Source organism: Eupeodes corollae, chromosome 1 (genome assembly GCF_945859685.1).
Source record: "Eupeodes corollae chromosome 1, idEupCoro1.1, whole genome shotgun sequence".
NCBI lineage: Eukaryota > Metazoa > Arthropoda > Insecta > Diptera > Syrphidae > Eupeodes > Eupeodes corollae.
The window spans coordinates 262,367,289-262,382,788 of record NC_079147.1 but is presented as its reverse complement, the minus strand read 5'-3'; the positions used below and the strand labels follow the sequence as shown (position 1 = coordinate 262,382,788).

Below are 15,500 nucleotides of genomic sequence, written 5' to 3'. Positions count from 1 at the left end.
GCATAGGCCTTACTATAATAGTTGAATAGAAGCTGCCAGTCGAAACCATTAAGATAATTTTTTACTTCCTCGATAAGTAGAACATTTTTACCAAAGTAGTGACGGCTTATTTCTTTAAGCACGGGACAAACTCCAATAAAATGAAGGATGTCTTCCCTTTCTTCCAGATCACAAAAACTACAGTTCCTCGCCGTTCGATGTGGAGTAAAATTTAATTTGATGAGTTCGCCTCTAATTTTGAAGATGGTCCCTATGTTGTAGCACAAGAAACAGCTTTTAAAGTAGTTATTTTCATTAAGATTGCAATTGATTAATGAATAATACTTTCGCTTTGTTGAACTGCGAGCTTTTTCGATAAAGGCATATCTTTCATTTTCATCAGTCAGCTAGATTATTATAAAAGATTTTTTCCCACTGGTTTGAGTTAGCTTCTGAGAAGTTAATCGTTATTCCACAGTTTCCGGCAAGTTTAACCAAATTTTTGACGAAGAGAGTTTTCTTTTTCAGTGCAAACTTAAGAATCATCTTCGGAAGTCTTGATTCTTCCATTTTTATCACCCATAATAAATAATCTGCATGTAGTTTAAGAGCAGAAATAAACATTGTTGGCAACCCAGACTCCAGGTGATACCATATTTCCAATTTTCCCCGCTGGTCCCATAACCTTTGATTTTTCCACATTTACCTCCAGACCCCATATTAAGCAATACTGATAGAGCTTGTTTATCATCAGTTGCAAAGAAGATAGTGATTCGGAAGAATGACTATGTCATCCCCGTACATGATAGCCTTTACCTTTGTGTTGTCAATACCAACCCCACAAGTAAACCACTCCACAAGGTCATCGAGAAAGAGTGCGAACAGTAAGGGGCCGAGGCTAAGAAAATCCTTTACTGTGCTAGGTGTATTCAAAAATTACCCGGAATTTTCTTTTTTTTTTCAAAAAATATTTATTTTTTCGTTCAAAGTAGCCCCCCCAGATATAACACACATGTGCCAGCGGTTTTTCCAATCTTCGAAGAACTCTTGATATTCACTTTTTGATATGTCTTTGATCATTATCAGCCCTTTATTTCTTCAATCGACGAAAAACGCCGTCCATTAATTTGTTTCCTCAACTTTGGAAACAGGACAAATTAACACGGATCCATATCTGGTGAATATGGAGGTTGGGGCATGACTACGGTATTGGTTTTGGAAAAAAAATTACGAACACGCAACGACGAGGGAACAGGTGCGTTATCGTGGTGCAAAAGCCATGAATTGTTTTTCCATACATCTTAGCGATTTTTTCGGATTGCTTCACGCAAACGTCGCATAACTTCGAGGTAATACTCCTTATTAACCGTACGACCTTGTGGTAATTTCTCTTGATGTACTATGGCATTATACAGTACAGTAAGAAAAAACTTTACATTTGATACAACTTGACGTGCTTTTTTCGATGGTGACGTTAGATGCTTCCAGGTAGACGATTGTGCTTTAGTTTCGATATCATAACCGTACACCCATATTTCATCACCAGCAATGACCCTTTCCAATTTGGATAGTCGTTGACGTCATTTAACAGCTCCTGAGCGACCTTAGCAACTACCACAGCCAAAGTAAACAGTGAACAACACAATACAAACAAATTTGACCTTCGGACTCTCCAGACCCGCAAAATTTAATAATTCCTGTTAATTTTTGAACACACCTCGTATGCATAAATAAATTAGGTGGCGCAAGAGTCCATGAAGAACCATGGCCTAGTGACCTACAACTCCCAACCATTCCTGTGTGCGAGTAATATTGTCAGAGATGGAAGTAGTAGTATTACCCGTAGTCTGATGGTTAGTGCGTTGGACTGTCATGCAAGGCGTCTTGGGTTCAATCCCTGCCTGTGCCACCTAACTTTTTTCACGGATACTGCCTCTTGCGAGAAATGGACAAGTCCTCCAAGAGTAATTCTTGTCATGAAAAGTGCTTACCTCGTATACATACATATATAAAAACACCAAAAAGTATTCTTAGGTCCAAAATAAGGGACGAAGGCCATATTACCTTATCATCGTGTAGGAGATGTAAAAACACCAGTGCATTCTCGTACAGCTACAACTGCTGAAAATATTGGTACTGTTTGCGAAAGTGTTGTTGAAGAGCCCAACAATTGCACCTCTCACGCCTTGTCTTAAATGAACAATATGCAGAAAGACTTGTATTTACACGCTAAGAAGAACTAGAGTTTGATCATTTCAAGCATCGTAAATCGTCAGAATAGTAGCAAGAAAAATCAACAGTGAACGATCAATTTTCGAAGAAATTCATCATCAGAGATAAGGCACATTTTCACTTTAGTGAATTCGTCAAAAAGCAGAATAGCCGCATTTGAGCGAATCTAAAAAAAAATACTGTTTGGTGGCGGCATCACCGGGCCCTATTTTTGCCAAATAAAGGCCGGTCAAGCAGGTGTTCGCTATCGTGAGATGATAACGACCTTTTTATGACCCACACAGTTAATGAGACAATAGCTAACGTTCGGTAAAATGGTCGCAGCGAAAAAGTGAAATTTTCGAAATTTATCATCAACTTCCAAAAATCTGCAAAGTTTTAAGCGTTTGCAACAGTATGGTCCGGCAGATGGCAGAATAGCCATGACCGTATTCTTTCATGAACTTAATACAAAATTAAATTGAACAATTAAAGAATTTATAATAAAATTAATAATAGAATGATCCATGGCGTGTTTTTGTAATTTTACGGGACACATTTAAAATTTTACGGAATTCACACTTATTAGTTAATTTTAAGCTGAGTAAGGCATCTGTGAGTTATCAATGATTTTTATGAGCCTTGTACGGAATTTCATTAGTTGGTTTTTAATTTTTAAACAAGTTCACAGGTCCCGTGAAATAAGACCAACTTTTAAAAATTGGCCCTATTGCATTTTACAAAAGTAAATGAAGCCAATTTTTAGCAGTTGGTCATATTGTATAGTGAGATGTGTAGACCTCCTGCAATCCTCTGCTTGGACACACTATAAAATTTTGTGCAGGTGTTAGGTGAGGTTGACCCTATGCATAGTTTCTGTTAAAAGTCAAATAAAACCAATCTGGCCTTATTTAAATTTTTTCAAGTCTAACAAAACCATCTGTTATAAATTGGCTTTAACTTGACTTTGTAAAAGTGAAATAAGGCCAATTCTTGAATTTTACATGTTTTCATCGTTATCTAATTATTGATTTTTCATATCTGGGATTTATTCAGATTAGACATTTGAAATTGTTACCGTAAATTCCATTTATTTAATTAAACTTCCCAGAATTTAACGTTAATAAAATTCTTTTGATCTATTTCTTCACTTTATAATTTCATTAAAAACATATTATTTCTATTTACTATGGAAACATCTTTTTACAATCTTTTATTTTTTTTCTTCTAGGAAACTCGAGATTGTGGAGCCCCGTGCCATGCAATGTTCTTTCCCGAAAATGAAAGAACTGTCTTACGCTATTGGGTTGGTTCTTGGGCGGCTGTCTGTGTTGCCAGTTGTTTATTTACGGTAAGTGGTCATAAATTACATCAAGTCTTTTAAGTACCTATGTCTGTACACCTATACAAAAAGAAATAATTCCTTTGGCGGATGAACAGAAATCTATAGACAGCCACAGACTGAAATTAAAACGAAGGAAAAGAGAAATATGCAGACAACATAAAATCACAAAAGAGAGTAATATCTATGATATTCTTGAACTTGCCAAAGATCCATTAGAATACATTCAATTTAAAAGACGTATAGCCTATAAATTCCTTTCCAAAGTTTTGAAGAATTCTTCTGCTGAATGGGAAAGGGAATGCATTCATGGGTCTGTGGGGTTTGAGGCTATTTTGAGAGCTGGGATGGAAAATATTTTCTTTTAGCTTCTCAATATAAATACTTGCGGCAAAAGTCAGCCACTCACTGTGATTAGATAAATGATGCACAAGTTTCTAGCAACAAAAGTCAAATAAATTATGAATCAATTTCTTTACATGAAAATACATTTTTTTATTCTTGCTTCGCTTACAAGGGATGTGATGGTATCACCATTCCAACAACCTACAAGTGCAATTTTAGGGAACGTGTATTTTTGAACCCAAAAAGTGTTCAGAATTGAAGGGTATGTATTGAAACATCTGCGCTGCACAATATTGTTCCTACATTGAAGTTCCAAAACGACGGAAATCGAAAAATAACATTCCTTCTCGTCCTTGTGTCGTCGACATTGTCATCGTCGTCGGAATCGTTGCTGTCGTTGTTGGTGTCATCGATGTCGGCTCGGGGCATAGGATTTCACTGTCAATACTTTTCGCTTGGTGTGTACAGCAAAGGAACCTGGTTGTTGCGCTGCTGCCACGTTTTGAGGGTGGTACGAAGATGAATTGCTTCAATGGAATTTAAAAGAATTGGATTTTGAGGAATTTATTTTTTTCATTCAAAGAAAATGGAATTCTAGGAATAGATAAGGAACACTCTTGAAAATGTGATTTCTTTTTTTGGTGACAAAGACAATTCAATTGTATTAGATTAACACCTAAATTAAATTGATATTTATGAGGAAATTCTTTAAATTTATTTGGAAATGTTTCTTTAATAAAAGATTCTTTGTTTAAATGAGTCAGTTTTTAATAATGTTTTTTTTTTTTCAAACTTCATTGTAACAGCTTGAGCTCCTGAGATATTGCAAGTGTTCACGATTAATTGACAAATTTCTATGCATTGATTCAAGAGTTTGCATCCCCAACAAAAGGCATCTAGATTGATATTCAAGATTTCAGTAGGCATTCAAATCTTTCTTGTTATCAATTTTTTAGTATCAGGAATCCAAATGTCAAAATAATACTCCAGTAATGGTCTAACAAGTTAACAAAAAATAACAACTCTTAAAACAAAGCAAGAGTCACGTGAAATAAAGTTAAGTTTCTCCTCAAATACTACTTCTAGGTCTCTAATCTCGTAAACTTCTTATAGTTTGATTTCTTTGAGGAGATAATAAAAAATTTGACAGATGAAGTTCAAGATCATTTTGTTCACCCCAATATTCAAACTTTAAAATATCTTGCTGAAATACAGCCCAATTATTATAATTATTTGTTACCTTAAACGTTGGAATATAATCTCTAAATATTTATTAAGAAATTGGCTATTGATAAGACTGATGGAATCATTAATGAACAAGTCAAATAATGGTGGTCCCAAATGGCAACCTTCGGGAATACCTTAATAAACTATGATCGGGCTAACTTAAAGTCACCAATTCTAGCAATTTGTTTCCTAACAGTGAGATAGGAGTTGAAACAGTTTAGTAGGCTGTCATCAAAACCATACATTTTTAACTTCCCATAGGAAGTTATTGTAACCGGTCCGATTTGTCAAATTGAAAATTTTGACATTTCTCTACGTTTCAAGGTTTCTAGAGTCAAAATAAAGAGTTTTGTACAAAAAATACGTGTTTGTATTTCAAAAATGATTCAGCTTGCTGTAGTAGGTCTGTATTGCGACGACTCTGCTTCCGTAGTGAACTTATCATAAATCATATTTCCAACTTTCCTTATCTTTGAATCTTAACCTCATGTCTTTATTATTATCGGTGGTTGATACTGTAAAATCTGCTGAAGATTCGTTGCAGCTGTACGAAAAATTTGACACTTTGCTCCAGTAGTTTGTATTGAGGATGCTTATTCAGCTTTAGATTAGAAGCAATTAAGACCCATAGTAACTTGTACTCTTTCACAATATCTATTTGTTCCTCCTCAAACGTCCACTTTTCACTCCTCGAAAACCTGCCACCACCCCTTCTCTTAATCACAATTTTCGACTTGGCGAGATTAACCGATAAATTCCAGGGTTTGCAGTAGCGTTCGAGTCGGTTAATAGTCTCCGATAGGAAGACTAAATCATCTGCAAACATTAAGCCAGATATGTTTTTTCCACTCATAACAATTCCCCCTTCTACACTATCGATAATGTGTTTTATGTACAACACAAAAAATAGAGAACTAAAAACACAACCTTGTTTAAGGCCCATTGACGTTTCAAACTCGTTTGAGAGGAATTTACCATCCCATACCCTTGCAACATTACCTTTGTAGATTGTTCTGATGACAGATATCATTTTTGTAGAGATTCCGTATCCGCAGAGTTTGAAGAAAAGTGCTTCTCTGCGAATTGTGTCGGAAGCTATCGCCAATATTTACCAAAGAGAAAATTGTATCTATTGTTGAATAGTTTTTCCTGAAACCCGCTTGAAATTCATGCAAAATCTGCTTGTTTTCGACCCACTCGCTTAACCGGTTGAACGGTATTGCTCCAAATAACTTTGCCACTGCGTTAAGAAGTGGAATGCCTCTGTAATTAGTCGGATCTTGAGGGTTTCCTTTCTTGTGTAGTGGAAAAATGATTGCTCTTCGAAAAATTTCCGGAACATCACCTGTCTCAAAAATTCTGTTGTCCTCCACGGTTAGAAAGTTAAAAACTCGGGTGTTAGATTTTTAAAATATTCAAAGGGTATTCTATCCTCTCCCTGAGCCGTTTTTTTTTTTATAATTGTACCAACAAAAGATGATTTTATCTCCAAAACAATTTTGTGCAACTAAAAATAACGTTTTTAACATCTGATAAAATGTTGGGAAAAAAAAATTGACAGTTTTTTTTATATAAAAAACAAAAACCTAACAAAAAACTTTACTCAAAATTGGTAAAAATTGAATTTCTACTAAATATCTTTTAAAAATTTTAGATTTTGGCCATGATCTAATTTTATCTTATGAGAAATATTGCTTTGAATATTTGGTAAAATTTTAAGAAAAATCGAATTGACAGGTTTTTTTACAAAAAATAAAAACCGTAAACAAAAATTAATAAAAGTTACTAAAAATTGATTTTCGACTCAAATAACTTTTCAAATTGGAGACTCTAATTTTAGTTTTTAAAAAATGTTATTATATAAAATTGAGTACCAGTTTTTTTTAACAAAAAAAAAATGAAAAACTAAAAAATAATTAGCAAAAGTTGGTAAAAATTGACTATCGACTCAAATATCTTTTCAAAACTTTGCGATATTGGCTTCAAACTACTTCAATCTCTTAAAAATATTGTTGTAAACGTTCAGTTAAATTTTGAGAAAAATCGAATGAACAGTTTAAAAAAAACATAAACTTTAATAAATTTATTTATGACTCAAATATCTTTGTAAAAATTTCAGAGTAAGGCTTCCAATTAATTTTTATTTACAAGAAATATTGTTTTCAACATTTGGAAAAAATTAACAATTTTTTTACAAAAACAATAATTATCAACTTTAATAACTTTTCAAAACTTTGAGATTTTGGCTTGAATCTAATTTTATCTTATACAAAATATTGTTTGAAATATTCGATAAAAAATAAAAACCTACAGAAAGCAGTTCTAAAAGTGCGTAAAAATTGATTTTCGGCTCAAATGTCTTTTCAAATATTAAAAATATAGGTTGAAACTTATTTTATCTCAAATAAAATATTGTTTTCAACATTATTTTTGATAAAATCCAACAGTCCGTTTTTTTCATAAACAAATAAAATCTACAAAAAACGGTACGAACATTTGGTAAAAATTATGTTCGGTTCTCGATATCACGTGAACAATAAAACTTATTGACTTCAAATTAATTTCATTCATCTATTAAAAACTTTTAAGAAATGCCACTTAAATTGGTAAAAAGTGGTTAATGCCTAAAAAATCTCGTTAACAAAAATAGATTTTGGAATCAAACTAATTTTTAAATTTCTTAGAATGAATCAATTGACAACGTTCTTAATAAAATACGAAAACCTACGAACCTTAAGCTAGACAAATCGACGGACAGGATAGGAAGTTATCAGTGTCGCATCACAGCCTCTTTTTTCATTTGTATTGTAGTGCGAGGGGGGGAGAGGAGGGTTCTTGGGGCCACAAAACTTATTTGGATGATTCCAAGGTTATGGTTAAGTTTATCAGAATTTCAAGAAACTTAAATTAAGTATATTTTGTACGAACACTGGATTAAAATATTTTTAACTTCCCATAGGAAGTAATTGTAATGGGTCCGATTTGTCAAATTGAAAATTTTGACATTTCTCGACGTTTCAAGGTCCCTAGAGTCGAAATAAAAGATTTTTAGAAAGATGTCTGTGCGTGCGTGTGTACGTACGTTCGTACGTCCGTACTTTCGCGACATTTTTCGTCGTCCATAGCTCAAGAACCAGAAGAGATATCGACTTCAAATAAATTTTGTTATACAGATAATAAGGCTGAAAGATACAGAAAGGGCTCTCAAGAAAATTGCATGGGTGGTATTTTTACCATAGCAGTTTGAAAAAAGGTGAAAATTTGGTTAACCCTAAATATCTTACGAACCAAACACGCTAGAGACTTTAATTAAATTTTATATAATATATTGTAACGTGATACCCAAAAAGGTATATTTTTGGAAAAAAAAATTCAATACAACGGTTTATTTTATAAATCAATAAAACTGAAAAAAAAATTTGTCACCTCCAAAATTTTACGACTGAAATATGATTTCATCTCTAAAACAATTTTGTGCAACGAAAAATAATGTTTTTGACATCAGATAAAATTTTGAGAAATCTAATTGACAGTTTTTTTTATAAAAAATAAAAATCTAAAAAAAATATTACTGAAAGTTGGTAAAAATTGAATATCGATTCAAATATCTTTTCAAAAACTTGAAATTTGGGCTTCAAACTTTTTTTATCTTATAAGAAATATTGTTTTCAACATTCTGAAAAATGTTGAGAAAAATCGAATTGACAGCTTTTTTTACAAAAAATAAAAACCTAAATAAATTAATAAAAGTTGGTAAAAATTGAGTTCCGATCCAAATATCTTTTCAAAACTATGAGATATTGGCTATAATTTAATTTTTTCTTTCAAGAAACATTGTTGTTAACATTCAGTAAATTTTTGTCAAAAATCGAATTGACAATTTTTGTACAAAAAATTAAAAACCTAAGAAAATGTAACAAAAGTTGGTAAAAATTGATTTTCGACTCAAATATCTTTTCAATAATTGTAGATATTGGCTTTAAACTACTTTTATCTTTCAAAAAATATTGTTGTTAACATTCAGTAAAATTAAAAAAAAATTGAATTGACAGTTTTTGTACAAAAAATTAAAAACCTAAAAAAAAATTAACAAAAGTTGGTAAAAATTGATTTTCGGCTCAAATATCTTTTCAAAATTTTAAAATATTGGCTTCAAATTAATTTACTCTTATAAGAAATATTGTTTTAACATTTTGGAAAATGTTGAGAAAAATCGAATTGACAGTTTTTTTACAAAAAATAAAAACCTAAAAAAATTAACAAAAGTTGATAAAAAATGATTTTCGACTCAAATTTCTTTTTAAAAATTTGCGATATTGGCTTGAATTTACTTTTATCTTTTAAATAATCTTGTTGTCAACATTCAGTTAAAGTTTTAAAAAAAACGAATTGACAGTTTTTTTACAAAAAATAAAACTCTAAAAAAAACAATACTAAAACTTGGTAAAAATTTTCTTTCGGCTCAAATAGCTTTTCAAAAATTAAAAATATTGGCTTCAAACTTGTTTTATTTCACAGAAAATATTGTTTTCAATATTCAGTAATTTTTATATAAAAATCCAACAGTCTGTTTTTTCATAAAAAATAAAATCTATAAAAAATAGTACGAAAATTTGGTAAAAATTGATACGAGTACATAAAGACAAAATTTTAAGCAAGACAAATCGACAGACGGTATGGGAAGTTATCAGTGTGGTTCGCATCCCAGCCTCTTTTTTTTTTCTAATTATGGGAACACTAAAGCTTTTCATTTTTTTCTGCAAATAGTCTTTCCTTAAATTTAATTAGAATGCGTTTTCGAATAGAAGCTTTCATTTCGAAACACCGCTTTTTGAACAGCTGTCATTTTATGAATCTATCATATTTATACATTTGAAAAGTAAAACTGTGCCAATAAAAAATACAAGCTTCACAACGTATTGAAATGGTTGGAAAATGGTGCACATTTTTCAATTCAAGCATGAATTTTCAAAATGCCTTAAATTTCGCAACGTGTCACTATTTGGTGTATTTCGACCTTAAACTTTTTTTTGAATACAAGTACAACTGTTGAAGTTAATGTGAGCATAATTTTCAACAAGACTGACTCTACAAAAGCAACGAAATAATAACAATTTTTCGGGAAAAGTTTCAAAACCAACATATTTCTCGAAAGGTGATCACAATTGGCCACGTAGATCTTGTAATTAATAATCTTTGAAATTCTGTTTGTCCCATGAAAGGCTCAATTCAATATACCTTTAAAATGGAATTCATAAAGTTAGTAAAGACATAAAGCCATAAATGTCTAGAAATTGATCATGGAAATAATGTGGTACTGCAAAGGAAGCTGTGGCTAAAAACTAGCTAATATCATTTTTCTTTCTTCTCTTTTCTATGAAAGAAACTTCTTTTGAAAAATGCACGTAATTTTCAAAATAAAATATCGCACGTTAAAAAGCAGTATATTAAAATTTTTCATGTCAACTACGAAAAAAAAAAAATGTACAACTTAAATTAAAATACAAAAAGATTCAAAGAACCAAATTGTCAAAAGGTAACAATATCACCAACAATTTCAAATTGTCTGTTGCTCCACACCTTAAAAATGAAGTTCTTACTTCTTACTTTGCGTAAATTATATAAATAAAATATCAGAAGCTTATTGCTGATTCAATAAAATGTATATTCATTAAAATAACTGCCTTGAGATTATGGAACTTATTAGCTTTCTTCTTCTACTCTTTTCAATTATCGTAGACTTCTAAAGTAAAGGTAATTAAAGAACTCATTTCGCAAATTTAAACGCCACATAATGAATCGAATATAATCCTCTTTAAAAATATTTGCTATGTACGTTACGTACGCTTCTCGTACCTTCATTAAAAAACACTTTAAAAGCGCGTAAAATACTTGCTGCAAATTCGTATAAAATAAATCGGCTTATTTACATAATTTAAATGTAACTTTTATTTTTGATTTTATTTTTCATTTTATAGGAATCTAGTAAAGAGATAAATTTAATATAAAAATATAAAAATAACAAATGAATGGAGGATTATTATGGCAGTAATCGTATATGTGTCGTTTCAATTTAGTGAAATGTATTAAAAAAAAAATAATAGATGAAACTTATGTAGGTAGTAAGCTCTGAATTTATATTGCCTACTTCTATAAAAATGTATCTGTATCTTTTTCTACCTCCAATAATTTACCTATCTATCCATAGGCATACGAATGCCATATTAAGAATATATAAATTGTTGATTATAGTCAGATATGTTAACGCTTTTATTGTTATTGACAATATTTAAATTTAAAACAGGTTTTGTTTTTCTATTTTTATTTTTTAAATAAAAGCAAAAGTTGAATGACTTTTTTTTTAAATAATGAATAAAACTATTGTTAATGGAAGTAGTTACATGTGTATGCCTACTGCTTTTTATAATATCCAATAATGAAGTATTGTTTCATTTGATTTGGAAGCTTGAGGTAGAGCTGAAAGTTAAAGCTGTCAAGACCTATTGTATTGGGATATTGGAAATAGGTTTTATGAGTTGTTAAAGTAAAAATTAAATCAATTTTTAAAATTAAACAAAATAAAATGTATTACAATTTAGACATGTAGACTTCGTTTCTTTAGGGATCACAATTGTGATAAAATAAATAAATTATTTATTTAAAAGATTAGTATTTAAAAAAATCACAAATCTTGTTAATGTATCCTATTGAAATGTATGAACAGCTTAAAAAAGACACATTTTCTTAATCCGTGTTTTTGTTAAATATAAATTATCAAGAGGTTTTGAAACTTTCATAGGAAATTAATTCTTTTGATTTTCAATAAGGAACAGTTCAAAAAGTAAAAAAAAAAATTTAATGCTAATCTTTAAAAACTCGATTTCGTACAGTAAGTGACCTTATTCATTCGAAAGTCTAATTTTGCTAAATTTTAAAACCAAAATGTGTCATTTCTTGATCAAATCATTATCAATTCATTGACAGTCATATTTGGTAAAGGTGTTTTCCCATAAAATACATTGCAATGTTTAGTTTTTCGATCATTATGTAATATCATGTTACTTATAAAACTATTCGAAATGTATTTTATAGATTTTGTTAAGGTATAATATTTGATATTTTTTCTATCAAATGGAAATTTTATAAACACACATTTGCTAAGAACCGGTACCTGTTAATCAGGTCCAATCTAAAAAGAGTCATTAAATGATTTTCCTTTATTAATTTGGAATTCACTTAAGGTGAAGCTCTCAATCCATCAACTCATAAGGCTTGATTCTTCTTATTCGCCAACATTTTCACGTCCTTAAGACCGTCTTCATTTCAGATTTGATATGATTGACAGCCACTAATTTTGTCATTCAGCTCGTTTTTTCACCACTTCTATAACAATTTCAATTTAAAGTTTCCGACGTAGATTGATATTTTTAGCGCCGTTATATAAAGCTAAGTGAAATAAGGCCTAATTTTACGGATTCATTTTTGTAAAGTTTCCGACAGTTGTTTGTATTTCACTTAAAAAAAGTAAAAATCGCCAAATTGGTTTTATTAACTTTCAACATTCTTGTAATGGTAGAATCTCCTCGTTTCTCCCTGTTAATAATGGTGTTCCTCAAGGATTAATTCTTGGACCTTTACTGTTTTCATTGTTCATTAATGGTCTGCCCTCTGTTTTGTCTTACTGTCAGTGCATATCATATCTATACAGATGATGTCCAAATGTATATTAGTTTTTCTGTGATGATGATTAAGGATGCAATATCTAAAATGAACATTGATTTTAACTCAATCCTTGTATTATTGAGTATGTTGCCCAAGCACGAAATGTATGTTTGATCTTTAACAACAGGTTAACTTTGAATAACCATGTCGATACAGTTGTGTCAACGATTTATGCTTTATTTATCCTTTTTTTTTTCTTTTCTTATAATAAGCGCACACTCAAAGGGATATATTACCCTTATTATGTAGACACAGTGTGAGCACTAGGAAAGGGAAAGAATGTTTGAAAGGAGATGACGGTGCACATTGGTTTTGAATTCCTAAATATTGCAATAGCTGGGAAAGACAGAGTGCGGCAAGGCATTCCACATTTGCATAGTACGGCTAAAGAACGAATCTCTGTACTTGACAGGACGATCGAAGTTGGGCTCGATTGTATACTGATAAGCATTTCTAGAAGCGCGAGTATTACGGTTGAACTGTTTAACGGGAGAAATGCAGCTGGCTATTTCTCTAGAGCATAAAACATTAAATTAACGGTAAAAGAGGTTGAGACAAGAAACATTTCGACGATGTTCAAGTGACGTAAATGATCTTATGATGGTAATATTACCAATCAATCTAATTGGTTACTTTCAATATTAACCAAGAGGCTTAAGTAAGTTGTAGGAGCACCAGCCCAGATATGGGAGGTATACTCAAGCTTTGAACGTATATAAGTGTTGTAAATAACCAGATCAGAGGGGGAGAAAAACTTCTTGCATCGCCTTAGAAAACCCAAACATCTTGCAGCACTTTTTGGCGACATTGCGTAGGTGATCTTTCCAGAAAAGGTGGTTGGTGATACCCATACCGAGAATATCGAGATGTTCAGTTCCTCGATGTTCAGTTCCTCGATGCAAGTGTCATTTATATATAATGGCAGATGGGATATATTTCGCTTTAACGATACAAGACAGCAGTGCGTTTTCGAAGCTTTAAATTCCACGTAGTTTTATATTCCCCATTGTACAATGCTGTTTAGGTCGGAATTTAATGAGCTTATCATATTTTGTCGTTGCAGTTCCACATCCGAAGAAAAGGGGTGTGAATCTGAAAACGAATATGAAAAGCTAAGAGTACTATCGTCAGCGGAACAATGTATTGGATTAGACAGACAGGAGATCATTAATAAAAATGAAAATGAGTGTTGGAGATAGAACAGAGCCCTGGGGCACACCAGCATTTATTTTGTGGTTTTCAGACTTGAATCCATCCAATACAACTTGTATTGAACGATTCGAAAGGTAATTACTAATCCAATGAAGGAGGGATTCATGCAAACCGAAAGCATGCATTTTCGATAAGAGAGCCTGATGCCAAACCCTATTAAATGCTTTTGAAATATCTAGTGCAATAATCTTACTTTCTCCAAAACTATGTAAAGATTTGTTCCACTGTTCGGTGAGATGAACCATGAGATCACCAGTGGACCTATTGCTACGAAAGCCATACTGTCGGGTATTAAGAAGCTTCCGTTCTTCAAGATATTTCTTGAGCTGATAATTAATCAGCGTTTCCATGACCTTGTAAAGAAGGGACGTAAGTGCTATCGGTCGGTAACTAGACGGTGAGGAAGATCCGCCTTTTTGGGAATAGGCTGGACAAATGCCGTTTTCCATCCGCGAGACCTGAGGAGTAGGACAGATGAAAAAGCTTACGCAGTGGTTTTACCAGCGATGAAGAACACCTCTTCAGAACAATAGCGGGGATACCATCTGGACCAGCAGATTTATGTATGTTAAAATCTTTTGGGACTCTTGCTACAGTACGAGTGCGAAAAAAGATTTGCCCCATAAAATCATTAGTTAAAATGTCAATAGAAACTATAATTTTACCAGCTTTAAATTATTAAATAAGTCTGCATAAAAGCCCTGCAGCTATAGGAACATAAAAAAATTTAAAATTTGTTGAAGAAAGAAGTTTTCAACGGCGGCGCAGAGAAAAAGAAAGCGTAGTAAATTTATGATAAGTATGATATGAAAATTTTGACAATGAAAATAAAGAAAGTCAAGTTTACTGAAACTATAACTTAATCAGAACTTTTTATATTTTAATTTTTATTGTATAAACATTAAATGTTAACATTTTTTCGGTGTTGGAACGAAACGAAAAACTAACAAACACTTCGAACATCGAACCTTTTCTAAAAACTACAAATACAAAAACATTTTTTAAATGATCAAATTGTAAATCAAATTGTAAATCTGAAATTTTGTTACTTAGACCCTTATAATGACCATTTTGTTGAAACCTCATCTGTAAAATAGGTTGACATTTATCAAGTTTTTTTTTGCTAAATTTTGTTTGGATATAGAATTGTTAAACACTTGCAAAAACTAAAATAGTTTTGTCGAAATAAGGATCTATTTAAGAAGCTTGTTACAATTTTGGCCCATTTAATGTTCGTAACCAGAACCGTTCTACTAATATATGATTAATTGCAATATGGTGAGCAAAATTAATTTTACTAAAAATTGTACATTTCAAAAGCTCGTCAGAGAAGTTTTCGTAGAAATTCAACCGTTTCAGCTTCGAATGCAAACATTATACAAAACCTCGTAGTAGAAATGCAAAATAACAAAAATTACTTCACTTCTTGTAAGAAAAAAATGTGGGGATAATTCCCATTTAA

At 31.6% G+C, this 15,500-nt stretch overlaps 1 protein-coding gene across 1 annotated transcript in view; it reads left to right on the top strand.

The window, feature by feature from the left end:
• LOC129938509 (frizzled) overlaps window positions 1-15,500 on the top strand; it is a 265,725-nt gene that overhangs the window by 77,880 nt on the left and 172,345 nt on the right. The window contains exon 2 of the mRNA XM_056046121.1: window positions 3,422-3,541. Coding sequence (XP_055902096.1) covers window positions 3,422-3,541 — 120 coding nt within the window. The remainder of the gene's footprint in view (window positions 1-3,421; window positions 3,542-15,500) is intronic.